The 18734-nt window shown below is 40.8% G+C and overlaps 1 protein-coding gene across 4 annotated transcripts in view; it reads right to left on the reverse strand.

Annotated features, from left to right (window-relative positions):
* The window catches only part of PAPPA2 (pappalysin 2), a 331936-nt gene that overhangs the window by 136534 nt on the left and 176668 nt on the right, over positions 1-18734 (reverse strand). For all 4 annotated transcript variants that reach the window (XM_073643372.1, XM_073643370.1, XM_073643374.1 and 1 more), the window contains exons 6-11: positions 16634-16826; positions 15544-15665; positions 10238-10721; positions 5311-5439; positions 3993-4084; positions 3705-3895 (exon numbers count right to left, since the gene is read on the reverse strand). In XM_073643372.1, the coding sequence (XP_073499473.1) occupies positions 3705-3895; positions 3993-4084; positions 5311-5439; positions 10238-10721; positions 15544-15665; positions 16634-16826 (1211 nt within the window). The remainder of the gene's footprint in view (positions 1-3704; positions 3896-3992; positions 4085-5310; positions 5440-10237; positions 10722-15543; positions 15666-16633; positions 16827-18734) is intronic.

The raw sequence follows: 18734 nt of genomic DNA on the forward strand, positions 1-18734 counted from the left end.
AACGGCTACTTCTACAACTCCTACAAATAAGCTCATCCTTCATTAATTGTTATTAATACAATAAAGTAGGTACAAATCGATTCGCAGGTGCCGGTCCATTGATTATGCCAGTAATCTATGGCAGAAGTCCTGAGAACCGCCTCCTACCTGACGGCATCTGCGGGTCTTCTTTTGATTAACAGGGACAGGGGAACGTCACAAGTATATCACACACACACTGCAACAATGATGTCTCGCCAAGCTGGCCAATCAAAAGAAGGGTTAATGATGCCGTCAGGTAAGAGGCGGTTCTCAGGGCTACCGCCACAGATTACTTATATTGCCGATGGACCGGCTCGCGTGAATCAATTCACACAATCTATATGAAATACATTATTAATTTGTGAGAAGAAATCCTCCAATGATGAACAGGTAAGTGTAAGACATTTATTAGGAATATTAATGATATTAAAAAAAACACTTAGCAGTGATAACAGGAAATCCAAATGGAACCTGATAAATCTACGAGTTACGACAAGCAGTCTTCTCTTCATTGTATGATTTACCATGACTTAATCTTACCATGACTAAGGCTGCTTGCCAAAACGTAGGTTTATCAGGTTCCATTTGGATTTGCTGTTATCACTACTAAGTGTTTCTTTGTATTTTTTTTAATATCCCTAATAAATGAGAAGTTTTGTCTTAGGATGCTTTCACATTGCGTTTTGACACCCGTTCAGTGGCCCCGGCTTACGTCCGAACCCCTCGCAAAACGGGATACGGACGTATACGCCAATGGGGCCATAGACTATAATTGTGCCGGCAGAGCGAACGTGTGCTTTGATGTGCACCCAGAGGAAGTCTACTACGTCTGGGTGTCCGCCTCCAGTAGGCGTATACGCTTGACAATGATGCATATCAAAGTGCACGTTTGCTTTGCCGGCACCATTATAGTCTATTGCCCCCTCGGAGTAGAAGTCTGAATCCTGTTTTGCAGGTGTTTCGGACATAAGTCCCGACGGTGCCATTGAACAGATGCCAAAACGCAAGGTGAAAGTACCCTTACAATTACTTGTTCATCTCTGGAGGATTTCTTCTCTTAAAATTTGCCTCGTTGCGGCCCCGGCTTGGGTGGTTCCATGCGATGACTCCCTGCTTCTGAAAAAAGTGAACTGGTGAGCTGACGCTCCTTCCCCATTTCTCTACTTTTTTGACTACCATTATTAATTTATCTTCCCTTGAAAAGGACAACTCAAAAACTGCTGTATCGCTGCTAAATAAGTTGTAAGTATACACACAGCTGGAAAGCAAACCTCTCAAGCCAATAAAGAAGAAACCCGCACGTCTCGATTTGGAGAATCAGCATCTACACAGTGTCTACTCATTTACTTCACTTTAGCTTTTCATGATCAGTAGTATTATTGCAGCCTGCTCCCACGGCTGTCGAAAAGTTCTCCTGGAGGTCACTATCCCGTAAGCAGCAAAATATGGTTTTATTAAATCAATTGTGTCACAAAATACAGACGATGAAGTAACTTTGGTGGATACATGAAAGTATGCAAAGTCTCCAGCTGGGCACCAATGTCTTAGCTGTAATTTGATGAAAGATGTTATGAAACGCAGTAGTAACAGCACCATGGGTAACCTACACAAATGAACCAGAATGTTGAAACATATTCAATTCCAATACCTCAAGTTTTGTGACAAGATGAAAGATTTTACTTCTATGACAGCTTGAAAATATTTTCCATCGAAGATGTCTAACTTTATAGATAAATATTGTAATAAAATGAATCCTGTTCACTGTTGTGATGATCTTACGTCTCAATTCGTCTCTTTAGCCATTACGTTATTTGTACTACATGTACGATGATGCGATTTATCTTAGCTTTTTATCGCTCAGTTTAAGATGCAATCGTATTAATTAGAGGTGGGGGCGAATTTATTCCCATTCCATAGCGACTAGATGAACACCTCCATGGGTCCCTATTACAAAAATTTTCCACCCTTTTTTGTCATCTTTCTAGTGATCCTCCACGTGTCGCTAACGGAAATGAGTGAATCTCCCGAAATTCCGATTTGATTTGGTTCCAATGAAAAGTGCCCCAATTGCCATGCAAAAACGTTTATTACAAGCTGAAGTGTCTCCAGACGACAAAGCATAATAAATGGGGGAAGTGGTTAAGAATATTAAAAAACTCACTTTATACTCATCTGTCCTATATCCTTATCTGACTCCTTTCGCTGCAGCTCCCCGGTCCTCCACGTGGGTTATTGGTGATGCATTAATAATTGTGATGTGCATTACCTTCTTTCAGGCCTCAGATTTAGAAGAACCGAAGACCTGCTTAGAGGACCGAGGCGCTCTCACGGCAGCGAAAATAGTCAGGTGAGGATCTAGTACACGTGAGAAATTAATATAATGTGATTTTTTTTTTAAGAAAAAATCCAGAAAAATGTCTGGCCTCAATTTTAATGAATTTCTGCATTCCAAAATGTTAAGGAATCTGTAAAAAATTTGATTAATTACTGATCAGTTCACTTATCTCCATGTGGGTTGTGATGATGCATGCTGAATTTTTTTTATTGAAGTTAACAATTGTTCTAAAATCCATGAAAAATGTTGTCTGGGGGCAGTTCCAGTTGCATGTTGTAGTCCTCAAGCGTATGGCACATGAAATAACTACTGCTACATATTACACAATATTAGGATCTCCTTATGCCACCATATGATGCCTTTATAATATGTCACAATTTTTTCTCTGCATTATGAATTCTGTATCAATTTATAAGTAAAAATAATCTATGGATAAATTTACAAAGCAAAACACACCAGCGTTCAGCAGTAAGTTGCACCCAAAAATGTACATGCTATGGACCACATTTATTTTGTGTTTTAGATACATTTTCTGATTTACTCAACAAGGGGGCATGGCCTGGTAAAAAGAAGGCATGACTTATTGGGGACGGAACTTGACCCCAAAAATTTTGCCTACCCTGCGCAAAAATTGTGCCAAAAATTTGAGTAAGTCAATTAATAGGTTGTGTAAAATTACACTGGACTGTCTAATAATGCACTCAATTTATCATCTAGCATGACCCACTTTGATAAGTTTGGCATATTGTTAGACTGTCCAGTCCAAGGGCTTATTCAAATGTTAGTTTTCCTTGTACGAGTGCTATCTGTATTTTTTTTTTCACGGATAGCACTCATACCTATGATAATCTATAGGGTAGTTCACATTTCTGTTTTTTTTCCTTGGACCGAGTAGTCTGCACAAAAATATGAAGACTTGTCCATTATTGATCTGAGTATCAAATTCGTCAATACAAGTCTAGGAAAAAACAACCCATGTGCTGCCCGTTTTTCACAGACTATTGGATATGAGAATGTTTAGAAACCTTCATCAGTTTTTTTTTTCATCCGAGAAAATACTTTAACCAAACTCTGATGGCAAAAATTGACACTGACCAACCTATGATAAAACTGATCAAGAGCGCAATGAAACTCAGACCAATATTTTACTTATGAGAAAACCACTGATGTCGGAAGGAGTCCTAAGTTTGTGCAGTCTAAAAATTAAAAAGGATTACTAAATCTGCCCCACTATATGCACTGTTTAAAATCTGAGCCACTTTGTGGGTACAACACAGATCTGCAATATGTCCATGTCCACGAGGCCTAGAAGAGATACCAAGGTAATTTTACTCTATAGAAGTATCACCTTTTGGATGGGTTCTCCAATCACTGCTGAAACTGGACAGTCCTTTAAGTCTTCATGTGAGGCAGCAGCATGAGAAGCCCACAGATAATTGTATCCCTGGGATGTGGGCTCTTCACAATCAGCAGACATTTCCATGCCATCATCAAGAAAATCACTGTCTTCTTTGGGTATGTAACAAAGACTTGGGTTTCCTTTCAATACAAAACACCAGATAAATAAAGCGGCAAGAGATGACCCAAAAAAGTTCAGACAAGAAGTTTTTCTGCCAGTACAACAGACAGTTCTTACCTCTGCAAATGTAATTTTCTTCCAGTTGACACTTTTGAGAACAGCCATCACCATTTTGCATTGCGCCATCATCGCATTCTTCTCCCAACTCCCTGAAGTCATCATACGGAGAAGAACACAAACTTGGAGACAATTGTTCTAGGTTCAAGAGGCCCCATAAACCAAGCAATTAAAATCACCCCATTGCATATATTATTTACAAAGTGCATAGTTCTTAAGTGATTTATAGGTATAGAGATCAATGCAAACAGCTAGTAAAAAAAAACTAAAACATCAATTAAATCATGTTTTATCACTGTATATTGTAATGCCTCAATGTAGGATACAGAATATTTGGCTTCTCTTCAATGCCAAGAGGTAAATGCTCTGCAGAAGAATGAGACAAGTATGGATAGGTGTGAAGCCTCGCAGCAATGAATCTGCTAAAAACCTTTTTATTAATTGCTTGCTTAAAATACTAATATAGATATGATATAAGGGCAATGTAAAACCACTCTGTATATTTTATATATTGAAATGTGCTTGATAAATTAAGTCAGTGTGAAAATACTAAGAAAACTGCAAGCTATGGCTACAGTTTGTTTATTATACTAGGAGCAGGAAGGGTTAAGACAGTTTTCAGGTCTCAAAAATTTGTTGGAATTAAAAAAAACATATTATTCTGTAATTTAGCTCTTCAGCAAAAAATGACTGTAGCATTTATGGAAGTGTGAGCTTGTTTGCACATATATGCACTTTGAGGGTGCTACAAACATACACAATTATCATTTTTCAGTTCCACCGTGTATGCTAACCACCTTTCCATACTCGCCAACATTTCTGTTAGGGGAATTGGGACTTTGAAGTCCCATCCACCAACCCTGATGAGGAATGCTCCAAACCCTCTCTCTAACACCCCTGGCCAACCAAGAAAACCCACGTTTGGGTAGTTCTTCCACCCATGGCACCCCAAATTTGCTGAGATTGTGTCTGAAAATTCAAGACAGACCTGACAAAATTTGAGACTATTGACAGGTATGAATTTGCGAGAGTCCATCTTCTAGAGGACTTCCTTATAATGCACTTTTGAGTAGTTGCCTCAAAAAGTAACTCCTCACACATCATATCATACAATATCACACATCAGGAAATTAATTTGGTAGAAACACAGAAACATCATATACATTTATTGCCCATGGAAGACATGTAACTTGAAGTCTCAGTGGAAAATCTGCAGAAGAATTCACCAATTATCATTTATAACACAGGACACAGGTCTTCTCAGGTTGCATCTAGACCCTATTAGACCCCTTCCCTCCCCTTAAAAATAACTACTTACTCATTAACATCTCCATCTCCACAAAATGGAGCTCCTTGTATGTGAGTCAGTGCAGGGGAAGGTTCTCCAATTGAAGTCCTACCAACCACTAGGACTTGGTATTGATATTTATGGCCCAGTTTTACTTCCCTACAGAGATGACGAGAACAGTTAATACAAATTCTGTGGTTTTAACAGCACATAGCCAACATGCCAGTAATTCTGCCTCAAAATACCCAAAATCCCATTCATCTGTCAGAAGTATCCGTTGGCCATGGATTTTTGAAAGGTAACCTGGATCTCTGGGTGATCCCCATTTTTCTGCATCTGCATCCTCAGGACACAAATACAGTTGAACAATAAGATAGGGCAAAGCACAATACAAAGGGCTCAGCGCAGGTAGATGAATTTCCATCCGGGACTACCACACTAAATTATTTTGAAGGCTACTCTTCATCTCTAAAGATCAGGAGCATGTCAGCTTTTAATTGCATTCTACAATTTCTTCTTGTCATTGCACATACAGGACATGTCATTAATAATCTTCGAGAGCACCATTGTTGTGTCAAAGATCCACCCTTCCAAGAGCTTCATATGGCCCCATTTGACCTTTCTAGGAAGTTCTATTTGCCTAAATTTTCTTGCCGGGCCAATCGTAGACTGCAGGCTGATTGCTGTGGTTTGATTAGTACATATATTATAGACTACCATAAATGTCAGTCTGAAACCTGCTGGATAAGAAGCTGTACTCCCTCAACTAACGTGTTAGGGATCACTAGTGGTGGGTTTCATTTTTAAGAAACAACAACAGACTATGATGGCAAAGATGATTACTTTACATTTTCTCATAATACACGTTACACTTGATAACTGCAATTCACTTTGAAGGAACATTACTGGATTCCATCAAACTGGCCACGTTAGAGACCACAGTGCATCTCCCACTATCTACTGATTGCTAATTCTTTTGGGAATAAAGTCTCCCATAGCCTATTGTGACTCAACTACAGCACTTTCCAAGGCTAAAGATCTCAAATAGCCCACAATGAGTTGTCTTTCCATGGGGCTGAAGTCTCACTTATCCAACTCCATTTTTCACAGACTGAGGTTCCACACAAGTATGTTAATTCTTCTGGGATGGCCCTCACCACAGGCAAAACTATTACTTTTTCCAGCCTCCACCCCTCTGATGCTCTTACAACAAACAAGCCCAGGTCTTAAGATTACATAGGCCAATAACTTCTTCTCCAGGAACTTTATGCTGTCTAACCACATACCACCCTCTACCAGTGTCAGACTGCGGTGCTAAGGACCCACCAGTAACAAACTCCAGGGCCCCACTTTTCAGCTACATGTAAATGTGACATTATCCTCAATCTCAAATTTATATAACAATGAACTGGGTAGATTGTTAAATGAATAATATGCTACCTTTGTCTGTACGTAGTGATTCACATATATAGTGACAAGTACTGCTCATATAAGAGGGCCCACCAGAAGATTCTCCTGTTCTCCTGTGGGCCAGTCCAAGCCTGCCCTCTACTATATTTACTTCTATTTGACCCTTTACCAGCACTGTGTTGCAGTGCTTCAGTGCCACAACATTTGCATCTACTTCAATTGGGGTCTTTCTGCTTCAATGCTAAGACTGGCACAGCTTCCTACATGCTGGCAGCCAGGAAAATTTTATTTCTGCTGCTCTGACAATATATGACGACACTGCCATATAACACAGCCAGTTTATCCACTTGACTTTTGGATCAAAAGGTGCACAGTCATTGCAGGAAAAAGCATGACACAGCATTACATAAACCTGATGAAACCACTAAAACATGTCTCTCTGCAGCTGCAGCACTTTTTATAGACTCTATGGAGGCTTTAGACATCTACTTTTGGAACCGCTCCATGTCCCTGGCTCAGTTCTCTTTCCTCCACATTAAGGCTGTGTGCCCACGATGCGTTTTTTAAGCGTTTCCGCAGCGGCAAAAACGCTGCAGAAACGCTTACAAAATGCATGGTAGAAGGTCTGCCATGTCCCCCAATGATAATCCGCATGTGCTGTGCACATGCTGCGGAAATTTCCGCTGCGGATTATCATTGCGGAAAAAAATGCAGCACTACCAATTATTTTGCGGAAGTGCTGCCATTGACTTGCATTAGAACGCGCCAATTCCGCAAGACTGCATCTGTACTTGCGTAATTGGCGCGTTCTAATGTGCGGATGGTACCCGGGTGTGGAGGACAGGAGACTCTCCTCCACACCCAGGTACCCTAAGAGCTGAAAAAAAAAGAATACAATAAAAAATAAAGATTATATTCACCTTCCGACGGCCCCCGGACTCCTTCCCTGTGCTTGCCGACAGATCGCGCAGGACTGAAGGACCTGCGGTGACGTCAGTCATGTGACGGCAGGTCCTTCAGTACAGCGTACCGCGATCTGCCGGCAGCCAGCACAGGAGCGCAGCAAGACTGCAGGGGCCATCGGAAGGTAAGTATAGGTTTATTTTTTTATTTTTTTTTATTTTTTGACATTCTTTGGGGTCACACTATATAAATCCATGCTGTTTGCATGGATTTATATAGTGTGACCGAGTTGTCAAGCACTTTCCAAGTGATGCTAAAATCGCTTGGAAAGCGCTTGACACCCGCATGCGGAAATGCAACGCTTCATTTCCGCATGTCCCTGGCAGGAAAACGCATGTACAATCAGCATGCGTTTTTTTTCTGCCAGGGAGATGCAGAAATGCTAAGGAAAAAATCCTGAGCATTTCTGCATCGTGGGCACATAGCCTAACAGAGGTTTCCTCTGCCTATCAAGTGGCTTCAGCCACACACTGACTTACTTCCTGCTACCAGCTCAATTATATAACCTCCTCCAAGTCCCTGCTACAACAGAGCCATGTAGTGGTAACAGTTAATATTGCAGAATAAACTCTTATACATTGAATTAGACACAATCACAAACAGAAAACCGTGAACATCTTTACATAGGCAATCAGTCACAGGGGATAATAAGTTTTACATCCCCTATGAACACTCCCACAACTAAATTGAGTGATTTTAATATTAACACCATATTAAGGAAATGCTTTTTAGGCAACTACTTAATATAATCTTGCAGTTCCCCCTCAACTGAACCTTAACTTTAAACTCTATTAAATGTGTACCCACCAAGGTATATTTCCATTAACTGCCCAAAGGTTACTTATTAAGCTCACGTAAGAGATTCAACCTTCATTCTGCAGTTCAAACTACATATTATTTAGGAAAAAATGCAATTTGTAGTTTAAAGTGAAATTAATCACAGAATTTATTTAAAAAATATACCACCCACATTCAGTATGGTTCATTACTTTCAAGGATAATGACTTATTATCTTCATCCCAGATCCCCACCCACTGTGTAATACACTGTTCCTCACACACAGACGCATTAGTCATTTACATCAGTCTAATAATGGGCCAGTATTCATCTTTGTCATATGTTCTACATTTCGCACAGTGTCTGATGTGCTAGCCCTGTGTGCCTGGGACTGTTTGTGGTCAGATCTCTAATGTATCCATCGTTCATGGCTTTTTTACACATGGATGTACAAGAGATTAATCTGCTAAACCAAAGCTCTAAATTGTTGAGAACAGCACCTAATACCTAAGCCAAACTCACAAAAGCTCAAAATACAGATGTTTAGCCTTAACTTTCTGCAAATTTTGTTAAATCTGTATCACAGTGCAAATTCAATATATTTTTGGAATATTTTTCTAGTAGCTTAGGCTCTAGTTTTTTTCTCTTGAGCTTCCATCTTGATACCTAGCTTTTGTCCTCCATGTTATTCCTCTGGCATAAATCCCATGTTGCATCAGTGCAACTAGAGTCAGTACGACGTCTATCTGCTGTGATAACACTGATTATTCTTCCCTCTATATTCTCCAAAATAAACTGATATGATGTAAGTACATAAGTAAAAGAGGCTAATCTTTTGTGTGCTACATTATAATGTGTGACAGGAACTGTGCAGTCATCTTCATTATCTGTGATATGAGGTTCGGCTTCTCTCCTTTTATGGAGACCTTCAGAGGTACAGTCCCTGCAATTTCATCATACAGAAAGTTCTGGTGAGTGACATGGTGACCCTCTTCTGATGAACATAAAGCTATGTTATTCTCAGGATCCCAGGAAGTTCACCATGTGATTACATAACCTAACTGAAGATAAGTATACCATGAATTTCAACATTAAAAGGGAGAACTTTATAAGGAAATACGAGTTGGGGGAACCAATGACAGGATAAATTAAACAAAAAACTTGGAATGCTACATTAAATTAGAATTTGGGCAAAACCATTACACTAAGATAAGTGTGAATCTGAAGGGAGGTATATAACATTGGGGATGTTTGAGCCCTCCTCCTGAAGCCTTGCACTACTGGTAATATAGTATTTTATTTTTAGTTTTACAGTTATGTTTATAACGTCCCACAAATTATCATTGCTACATAATGTAATTAATAAGGGCTGAAGCAACCTTTCCAGTAATCTACATCTAGCGTGAACTCTGTATTAGAAATGCATTCCCAATGCTAAATTACATACTTATCTCTACTCAGTGAAGCCCAGAATATGGAGCTCAATGGCAAAAAATAAAAACAAGGCCCCTTTAAGGTGTAGCTTGATACCACCACTCTCCAAAGCACCTGCAAATGGAGGTCTTGGTGTCACCATGCTATTTTCATTACTTGAGTACATTTTCCTGACATGGCAGTACCTTTAAGAGCACATCCCTGAGAAGGTTTTTACTGCCCATTTTTGGTGGGAAAAGACCAATCTGAAGTGAGCCCTTTCTCTATTTCCAAACAGTGCAAATAAACCCTGCTCAGAAAATATTGTTACCAGTTGAAAAAGCTGCCTTCCATGTAGACTCAAATCTTCTTCATCATCATTGGTTCTACTCACATGTCCGTGAAAGTGCGTTGAGTCCTTGTAACTTGGGAATCTCTCAAGAAAGGAGGGTTCCTGACTATTTTGTATTTCACAGGTCTGCAGGATGAGCAAAGATGATCATGAGACGTGGACACAAGAAGGGCTGCATCTATCTCCATGCTTGCGTCAAAGGTATATACACGGACTCTTGAAACTTTTTTATCAGTGGTCAGTCTAATGGTCAATGGAGTATCACAAAAGGCTTCCATACTTCCCAGGTGTAAAGATTCATCATGTTCTGTAACTAACTCAATATCTGAAAGGGGGTTCGGTAAGTTTTGGGACAGGTAGGTTATCCATATGTTGAGGGCCTGCGGTCGAACAGGCTTTAGGAAATGGAGCTCCAGCATACATCCTTGAGGCTCAGTACAGGGGACAGACATATTGGTGAATAAGTGAATTTCGGGGCTCCATGCCTGTAAGCTTGGCTGGCAAGGCTGGTCCACATCTGGAGGGCCTGGATAAAAATACAGAGCTCTGTGAACATTAATCACCTATTTATGCATAGCAGACTCTTAATAATGCATATAGTATACATTTTAGCTTTTCTAAATTATTATTTGGAATTTTATAACATTTACTAGGAAAGGAGACAAAGAGACAAAGAACTTGGAGAAAAATGTCTCAGGCTCTGTTCACACATCTAGTAGTCATCCATTTATAACAGATCTAGTATTAAAAAGAAATATGGATCAGTTAAAAAATGGTACAAGAACAACAAGCGCAAAATGGAAACCACATTTCTCTTTTTGAATGAACATTCCTTAAAAAACTCTGCTTAAAATTTTTCACTTTGGTTTTCATTCTCCATTCGTTTTTTGTTTTTGTTTTTACCATTCTTAATGTATCCATTTTTACTTTCGCTAAAAACCTAATAGCACAATGAAAGGAGGCAAACAGAAGACATTTTTCCATTCCCGTTCAAATGAATAGATCCTGTACTGGGAAATTTTATTTCTGCATTTATTATCCCAAAAGAGATCCAAAAATGGAAATAACTAGTAGACATGTGAACAGAGCCTTATAAAGCCGATAGACAGAAGGATATTAGCGTCTCTTTCACATTTATTGCACTCCAGTCCTAACCAAAGGTCTGCCAGAATTATATATGTCACTTGAAGATACCAACAAAATGCAAACACACTGGTGGCATATTGGTTAAAGTGGAATCCCTTTTTAAAGCCAATGGGCTCAATTCATCTAGACTGGCGCTCTTCTCACCGGTCTTGAGGAGTACGCCTCTTCATGAATCAGGAGTGCCGGATGAGTGGTGTGCACCTCCATGCGAGACTCTCTACACATCCTACTCCAGCCCCTCTGAGGCTCAACCAGGCCACTCATTTCAGCAGAGCTGGGAGAAATTGCTGTGAAGACTCTAGAAGTTGTAAAATTTAGGTGCAGCTCCGAAAGCCTAAATTTTGCCACTTTTCAAAGCTTTTACACCATTTTGTGGCATGAAAACTTTGATGAATTGTGCGCAATGTGTTTATTGTTTCTTATGGTTTTATCAATTAGGGTCAAATTCTGATGTCATCAAAACTTCTGAAAACTCAGTGATTCACCAACTTCCCAGTGCTGTCTAAGATAATTGTGAAAGCTAAAATTATCCTCCCAAAGACACATACATTCAATTGAACCAAAGCTTCTCCTTATCAGAGTTGAACATGTAGCCTGAGCCCACATCTGGGTTTTATCTCTAAGATAACAAGCACATTGCACCACCCTCATTATTTATTCATTATTTACTCCTCTGTGATTGACTGATGATTAAGGGAGTCACCAATGGAGTAGCAAGAGAAAGGAGTTCTGCAGCCTTTAGGTTGTCAATCTCATCTCTGGGACTTAACCCCCCCACTACACAAGTCTACATCAGCAGGAATGTGGTTATTATTAATCTCCTCATATTCCCACTCCCCAGACTCTAATTTAAAAATGTAGTACATTTTTGTGACATGCTAGCAAAACCCTAAACAGGCTGCAATACACATCCGAACCTCTAGGTAGCCACAAGGACACATATAGCATGCACAACTTCCACCAGAGTATTCTGAAATTTTGGAATATGTCAATGTGAAGACCTGGGTTCTTCCGTGGGCATAACACTACTCAGACAATACAGGGTGAGGGTAAAACGTGTGGCAATACTTTATTGAACCACAAAACACGCAATTAACAGATGGAACAGTCCCAGCAAATACGCAAGATGGTACAACATTACACAATCTCACCCTTCCGCTGGCTCACCGGGAATAGATCAGCTGCGACTTTGGGACTTCCAGGGCCAACTCCCTCAACCAGTGGCCATCCGCTTTTGGCGGGCCCCCATAGAGAGGAGAGAAGTCAAGCTTAGGAAGCGGACAGTCCATCAAGATACAAGGCCAGGAGATTCGAGGGTCCCACCCTGGCTTCTCCGAGAGTTTCCATGGGGCCAGATGACTGGCTGGTCCCAATCTGGCTTCTCTAAATGTCTCCATGTGTTCCAGGCGACCGGAGGGTCCCACCTGGCAACCCCAAACAACATATCCAGGGGGGAATGTGACCTCATTGTCCCAACCTGGTTTCCCCAAATGAATCCATGAGTTTTCTAAAGGTCAATGGAGCAGATCTGTATCCTTCCAGTCAGGGCCGTATACCCTTAGGCAGGAATCATGTAGAATCCAAATCTGTGTCTCTCTGGACAAAGCCATGCTACCAAGCTGATGTCCTGAAGAGTCTGACTGATCTTTGATTCTTTCTTTCAATTCTCACTGCTCCAGAGGCATATGTCCCTTAAATAGACATAATTTTCCTTTCAAGTACACATCCACCGGGCAAGGATTAGGGAGAGTATTATTCCACAGGGCTCAGGTCTCATTGTTTGAGTATTTAATCAATTTACATAGCTCGTATAGCAGGGGGCTCTTCTAAATCAACATCTAGATGGCTTTAGTATAATATGTAATTAGCATATTAACAAACATTATTGTTTCCAGATGAAGAGAAATCAACATTCAGGTTTATACACATAATAGTATGTCCTTCTTGACCAGTCACAGAAATACACATACATTCACAAGTCAACACAAACACAATAGTGTATTTCTCTTGGCTTAACAAATCTAGACGCCTGGCTGATTAAGATAAGAAGCTGTTTTGTCACAGTCAAGTCAGGGTGAAAGATATGCAGACACATCTGTGTATGGCCATTTTTCACAAGGACCAACTGTATACTGTTTTGTTTTTTTTTCTTGCATGAGAGCCCCATGTTGACTGTGTCTGCTGATAATGCTCGCCTTTCAGTTCTGTACCCATGCTGCCATTCTATTGTAGTTCCTTTTCTTAACCCTAGTCCACACAATAATTCTGTCAGGGTAGTTGATTTCTTTCCTTACCTATTATAAACCCCGTCTCTAAGCATAAAACTAAGCTAAACATTTATCTTCGAAATGAGCTGCAACAGCGCATCATCTGGGAAACAATACAGTATCAAATGCCAAGTCAATAATAAATATGACATTTCACGCAGATTTTTTTTTTTTTAGAAAGCAAATACAACCGGTCTGCATTCCACCCGATGAGTCAGGTTTCCTGGAAATCTAATTTGCTAAATAAATCTCAATATTATTCCATTAGCATTTGCAATTGTTTTTTATTGAGGCATTGGATACTGTACTGAAATCCTTAAGTCATCCTGTAGTGCCTTGGTAAGAGATAATATTTAAAATACCATATTGCAGAAGCCTTTAATCAGAGGAAGAGTAGCAAAGTAAGGTCAAAACAAGAACTAAGAGGATTTTTTATCTGCTCTTTCCTGTTTGGGCCTGACCAAGAAGGAGACCAGTGAAAATAATGGTCATGTATGGTTCAATCACTCTGCATGAGAGCAAAGCAACAAGCAGATGACCAATATAAGTGTATGTTCACATGGCATCCTTTAGATTTTGACATAGCCACTGAGTTTTGCCATATGAAAACGTTTCAGGAGACTTCAGCATCTTTTGTCCCGAAGAGTCTTTTTTTGGTGTCTTATCGATCGCTCTTTTTCATCGTTTTCACCATTGTGTCTTTTTGGGGATATTTTGATATAAACTATTTAATGGCTTCCATGAAGTAAAGCCTGAAGAAGGGTCAGTTTACTTCTTTTGGCCGATTCACTGCCTTCAAAGCCTGAAGCTGTTGGAAGAAGCTCAAAAAGACTGAACATGTGCACAGCAATGCATGTGTTCATACCTTTTAGCATCCTTTAAGCACTTTTTCAGGGAAGAATATGTCATGTGCACATACCCTTATTAACAAACTGGACTTCAAAGCTTCTGTAGTTGGCAAACCACATCTTTAATAAGAACTGTTGACTCTGGCAAATGAGAACAGTTTTTCGCAGGGACAATAATGAACCAGTCAGTGCTGTTCTTTATTTTCTGATCCCATCTCGACACAGCAGTAAATTAAGGAGGTTACTCAGCCATCGTTGCACCAATAATTAGCTGAGCAAGCATTTAGAGATGGGACGAGGAAGTAGAGATCAATGGGGTCCAGGTAAGGCTGCACTCAATTCTGTTTTAGGTACAGTGGCGTAGCATCATGGGGGGTTGGCGGGAGGAAGTGGGGGGGAATGGGAGATGCCTGGGGGGAAGGGAATTCTATGGTGGTCCAAAAATTATCCCTCTTCACCCTTCAGCAGACAGTTATTTTATGAGTGGCACAGGAGCGCAGTGAGTGTCTACCCAACAGCCATAGAGTTCAATGAGTAAAGCAGCCAGGGACTACTTTGACATTTTGATCAATGCCACAGATTCCTATGCAGAGTGCAGCAGCCAAGATGTGTTTGTCATTGGCTGCTATGCTTTCTATATCCAAGAAACAATATGACAAAGCTTAGTTTGATAAAGTGAGCTTTGTCATCTCATTCATTGTCTGGGCAGAGCATAGCAACAGATGGGAAACTCGGCTGTGCTCTGCATAGGCAGAGACTGAAATAATAAAGACTGCATTGTGCTCTCCTACAGCTCGCCACCTCTCCTCTCACTTCTAATTTAGTGAGAGGAGAGACCAAGGCCTGCTGGGTGCGTTATCCCATATTGAAATAGCTGTCTCCAGTTCAAAAAAAAGAAACTAACAAACAACCTTAAGTTTTTATATACTTTTTCTCACCCTGACTACAGTTTCTAGGGTTAGGACTAGGGTTAGAGTTAGGACTACGGTTAGGTAGAGGAATAGGGTTAGGGATAGTGCTGGCAACCCACGCTATGCCATGGTGTAGGTTCGATCTGTGGGATAGCAAAAGTACATAAAAGACATACCCACTGCCTCCTCAGGAGACCAGTACCCAGAATTGTCACAGGTACGGGGTGAAAAGGCCTGATGTGCATATTGTAGGAAAGATCCATCAGCAGTGCAAAACTCACATAGAGAGCCTGAATCCCTGTAAAAGAATAAAATAATAATTTTCAATCAGACAAAATGTAACAAACAAACATTTATAAAAATAAGAAAACTTTTTTTTGTGCCACTAACATTAGGCTATTACAAGAAAAAAATATTATTTGCCTAATTTAAAACTAAGTTGTATTTTCAAAATGTAATAGGACCAAATATTTGGTAGGTATCATTCCGCCTCCCATCTATGTGTACTGTATATACCATGGAGGGAGATCATGTGTCTGTTATGGAGCCCTTATAAAAAAAAGTCCCAGCTTTAGTTGGTCACGATGTCTTTGGTGCAAGTGGCAGGAATCTGCACAGGATTCCTCTCTGCAGAGGAACTACATTGTTATATTGGCACAGGAGCTATGAAAGAGCCATGGATGGAAAAACTTATGTCCTGGGTGGGAAAAAATGGCACCATAATGGGAAGCATACCGGCTCCTTCACAGACTAACCTATTTGCTATACAGTGATACATAGGATTTCCCTGTATAAATAATATCGGCATTGTTATGCTACCACCTTCACTATCCTATGTTGGTACTTGTGCCCAAGCCATGTCAACCATGACTTACTATAGACTAATAACTACCGCTATATCTCATATTGCCCATTGAATTAATGTAGAATGCAATATATGGCACTGTAAGGTGAGATTTCATGCTCTATTATATTTAACATAAGACTATAGGATTACATTATAGGATTGTGTGAGAAGAAACAGGTCAGTAAAAGTCTACTTATCTGCAGACACCTCAGGTTTAGGAAAAACAAGAAGCTAAAATAGCAAAGTACAAAGAAAACTTGTCAAAGACTGAGGTTACGTGAAATAATTTACCAAAAAATCCTTAATTCATTGGCATCCATGTTCTTCTTATGAAAAAACAATCTCTGTTCAGAACAATTGAGTCCATTGAAAATGACATAAAAAGACATAACTTTGGCTAACGGAGATTTTTTTATTACCTTTCATACAGTTCTCCACTGATAGGAGGCATCCATTGAATGGTGAGAAAGTCTGGACCCTGATTAATTACTGTTGGCGCCAAAGGGACAGGTGAAGGTTTAGGCAATCTGGTCCATCCGTGATATTTGAGATCAAGGTAACAGTGCATACGGGCAACCTGGTTTGGAGTAAAGCTGTTGGCGCAGTCATCATCTAATATACAAAATATAAGAAAAAAATTAGATTAAACAGTCAGTATTATGTCCACATTCTAGAATTGTCTTCACACTTTACAAAAAGTTTACAACAATGAGAAAAAAGACTAAACACAATTTAGTTTTATCTATTAATCATTTTTCATACATAAACCAAAAGTTGGCTGGATCATGGCTAAGCCTTCAATTAGGTTTTATTCTCCCTGCAGCCGCTTGATGTATAAAGTGGTGCAGGGAGCTGTAACAGTCACTGCTCACTGCACAGTAAGCACAGTAATCACTCCCCCTGTGCTTACACGACATCCTGCTTTGTACACACGCTGTGGAGCAGGCTTTCCGGCAAGGTGCAGGGCGAGTGATAACAGTGCTGTTCACAGACTGTTCACTGCCCCTACACCACCCCGATGACTTGAAGTAAGCGGCTGCAGAGATAATCTAACTTAATTTTCTCCGTGTAGCTGCTCTTACAGTAAGCCAGCTGAACATGTTTAAGATTACCACTGTGTCTTCAAGCAAGTTGTACTATTTTAATTTCAAGGTTCCCCTTAAGTTTTTTTTTCATGCTAAACTTTTATTTTTTTATTTTTGATGTCCCTACTTATGCTTAACAACATTTGGAAATCTTGCAGTTTTCATGCTGACACTTCCTATTCTGTAGAGATCATTTCTCAGCAGTCATCTCATTATCATTGCACCAAGGATTACAATAAAAGTTAACGCATTTTATATATATGTACATATAGATATAGATATAGATAGATATATATATATATATATATATATACACTGCTTAAAACAATAAAGGGAACACTCAAATAACACATCCAAGATCTGCTACAACACAGCTACAGGAGGATTTAGATAAATTGGGGAGTTGGGCCAAAAAATGGCAAATGGGGTTCAATGCCGATAAATATAAGGTCATGCACATGGGAAAGAAAAACAGCAGTCACCCATACATATTAAATGGGAAACCGTTGGGGAAATCTGACATGGAGATGGACCTGGGCGTCTTGGTTAATAGCAAATTAAATTGGAGTGCCCAGTGTCAGGCAGCAGCTGCGATGGCAAATAGAGTCATGGCATGCATCAGAAGAGGAATAGGGGCATATGATGAGAACATTGTTCTTCCTCTGTATAAAGCGCTGGTAAGGCCGCACATAGAATATTGTGCACAGTTCTGGGCTCCGGTGCTCAGGAAAGACATATTGGAGCTAGAGAGGGTACAAAGGAGGGCGACTAAGGTAATAAAGGGAATGGAGGTGTAGCGTCGGCGTCCCTGCCCTCTGCTAGGCAGGGACGCTGTTCCCCTCACCTCTCCGCTCCGAGACCGGCGTCCTCCTCCCGCTCTGCTGGCAGTGCGCGCTCCTTCCCTGCCACGGTGCTTAGGGCGCGCGCGCGCTCCCCCCCTCTTAAAGGGGCCGCGCGCGCCGTCCTAAGGAGTCCCCGGCAAATGGCCGGAGGACTTCACCATATATAAGGCACCTCCTCCAAAATGAAGGTGCCCGAGCAATGTTGTTGCACTGTTCACTACTCTGCTTCAGCCCTCAGGTCCCGTTTCCAGTTACCTGCCAGTTACCTGCCAGTCTCCTGCCAGTTTGCTGTCTGATTCCTGCCTGTTATCCGCTTACCTGCTTGCTAGCCTGAGGTCCGACGGTCTGCCTTCCGACACCAGTCAGTCTGTCTATGGACCACCTTGCCCGCTCACCTGGGAGCGCTCATCTGCTACCTGCCTGTTAGCCTACCTGGAGGCTCCGCCGTCACGTGCTGTGACCACCTGCCAGTCCAGAGACTCTTGCCCGCTCACCTGGGAGCGCTCATCTGCTACCTGTCTGCTAGCCTACCTGGAGGCTCCGCCGTCACGTGCTGTGACCACCTGCCAGTCCAGAGACTCTTGCCCGCTCAC

Source organism: Phyllobates terribilis, unplaced genomic scaffold, assembly GCF_046119375.1.
Source record: "Phyllobates terribilis strain yellow unplaced genomic scaffold, ASM4611937v1 Scaffold_8__6_contigs__length_399053987, whole genome shotgun sequence".
NCBI lineage: Eukaryota > Metazoa > Chordata > Amphibia > Anura > Dendrobatidae > Phyllobates > Phyllobates terribilis.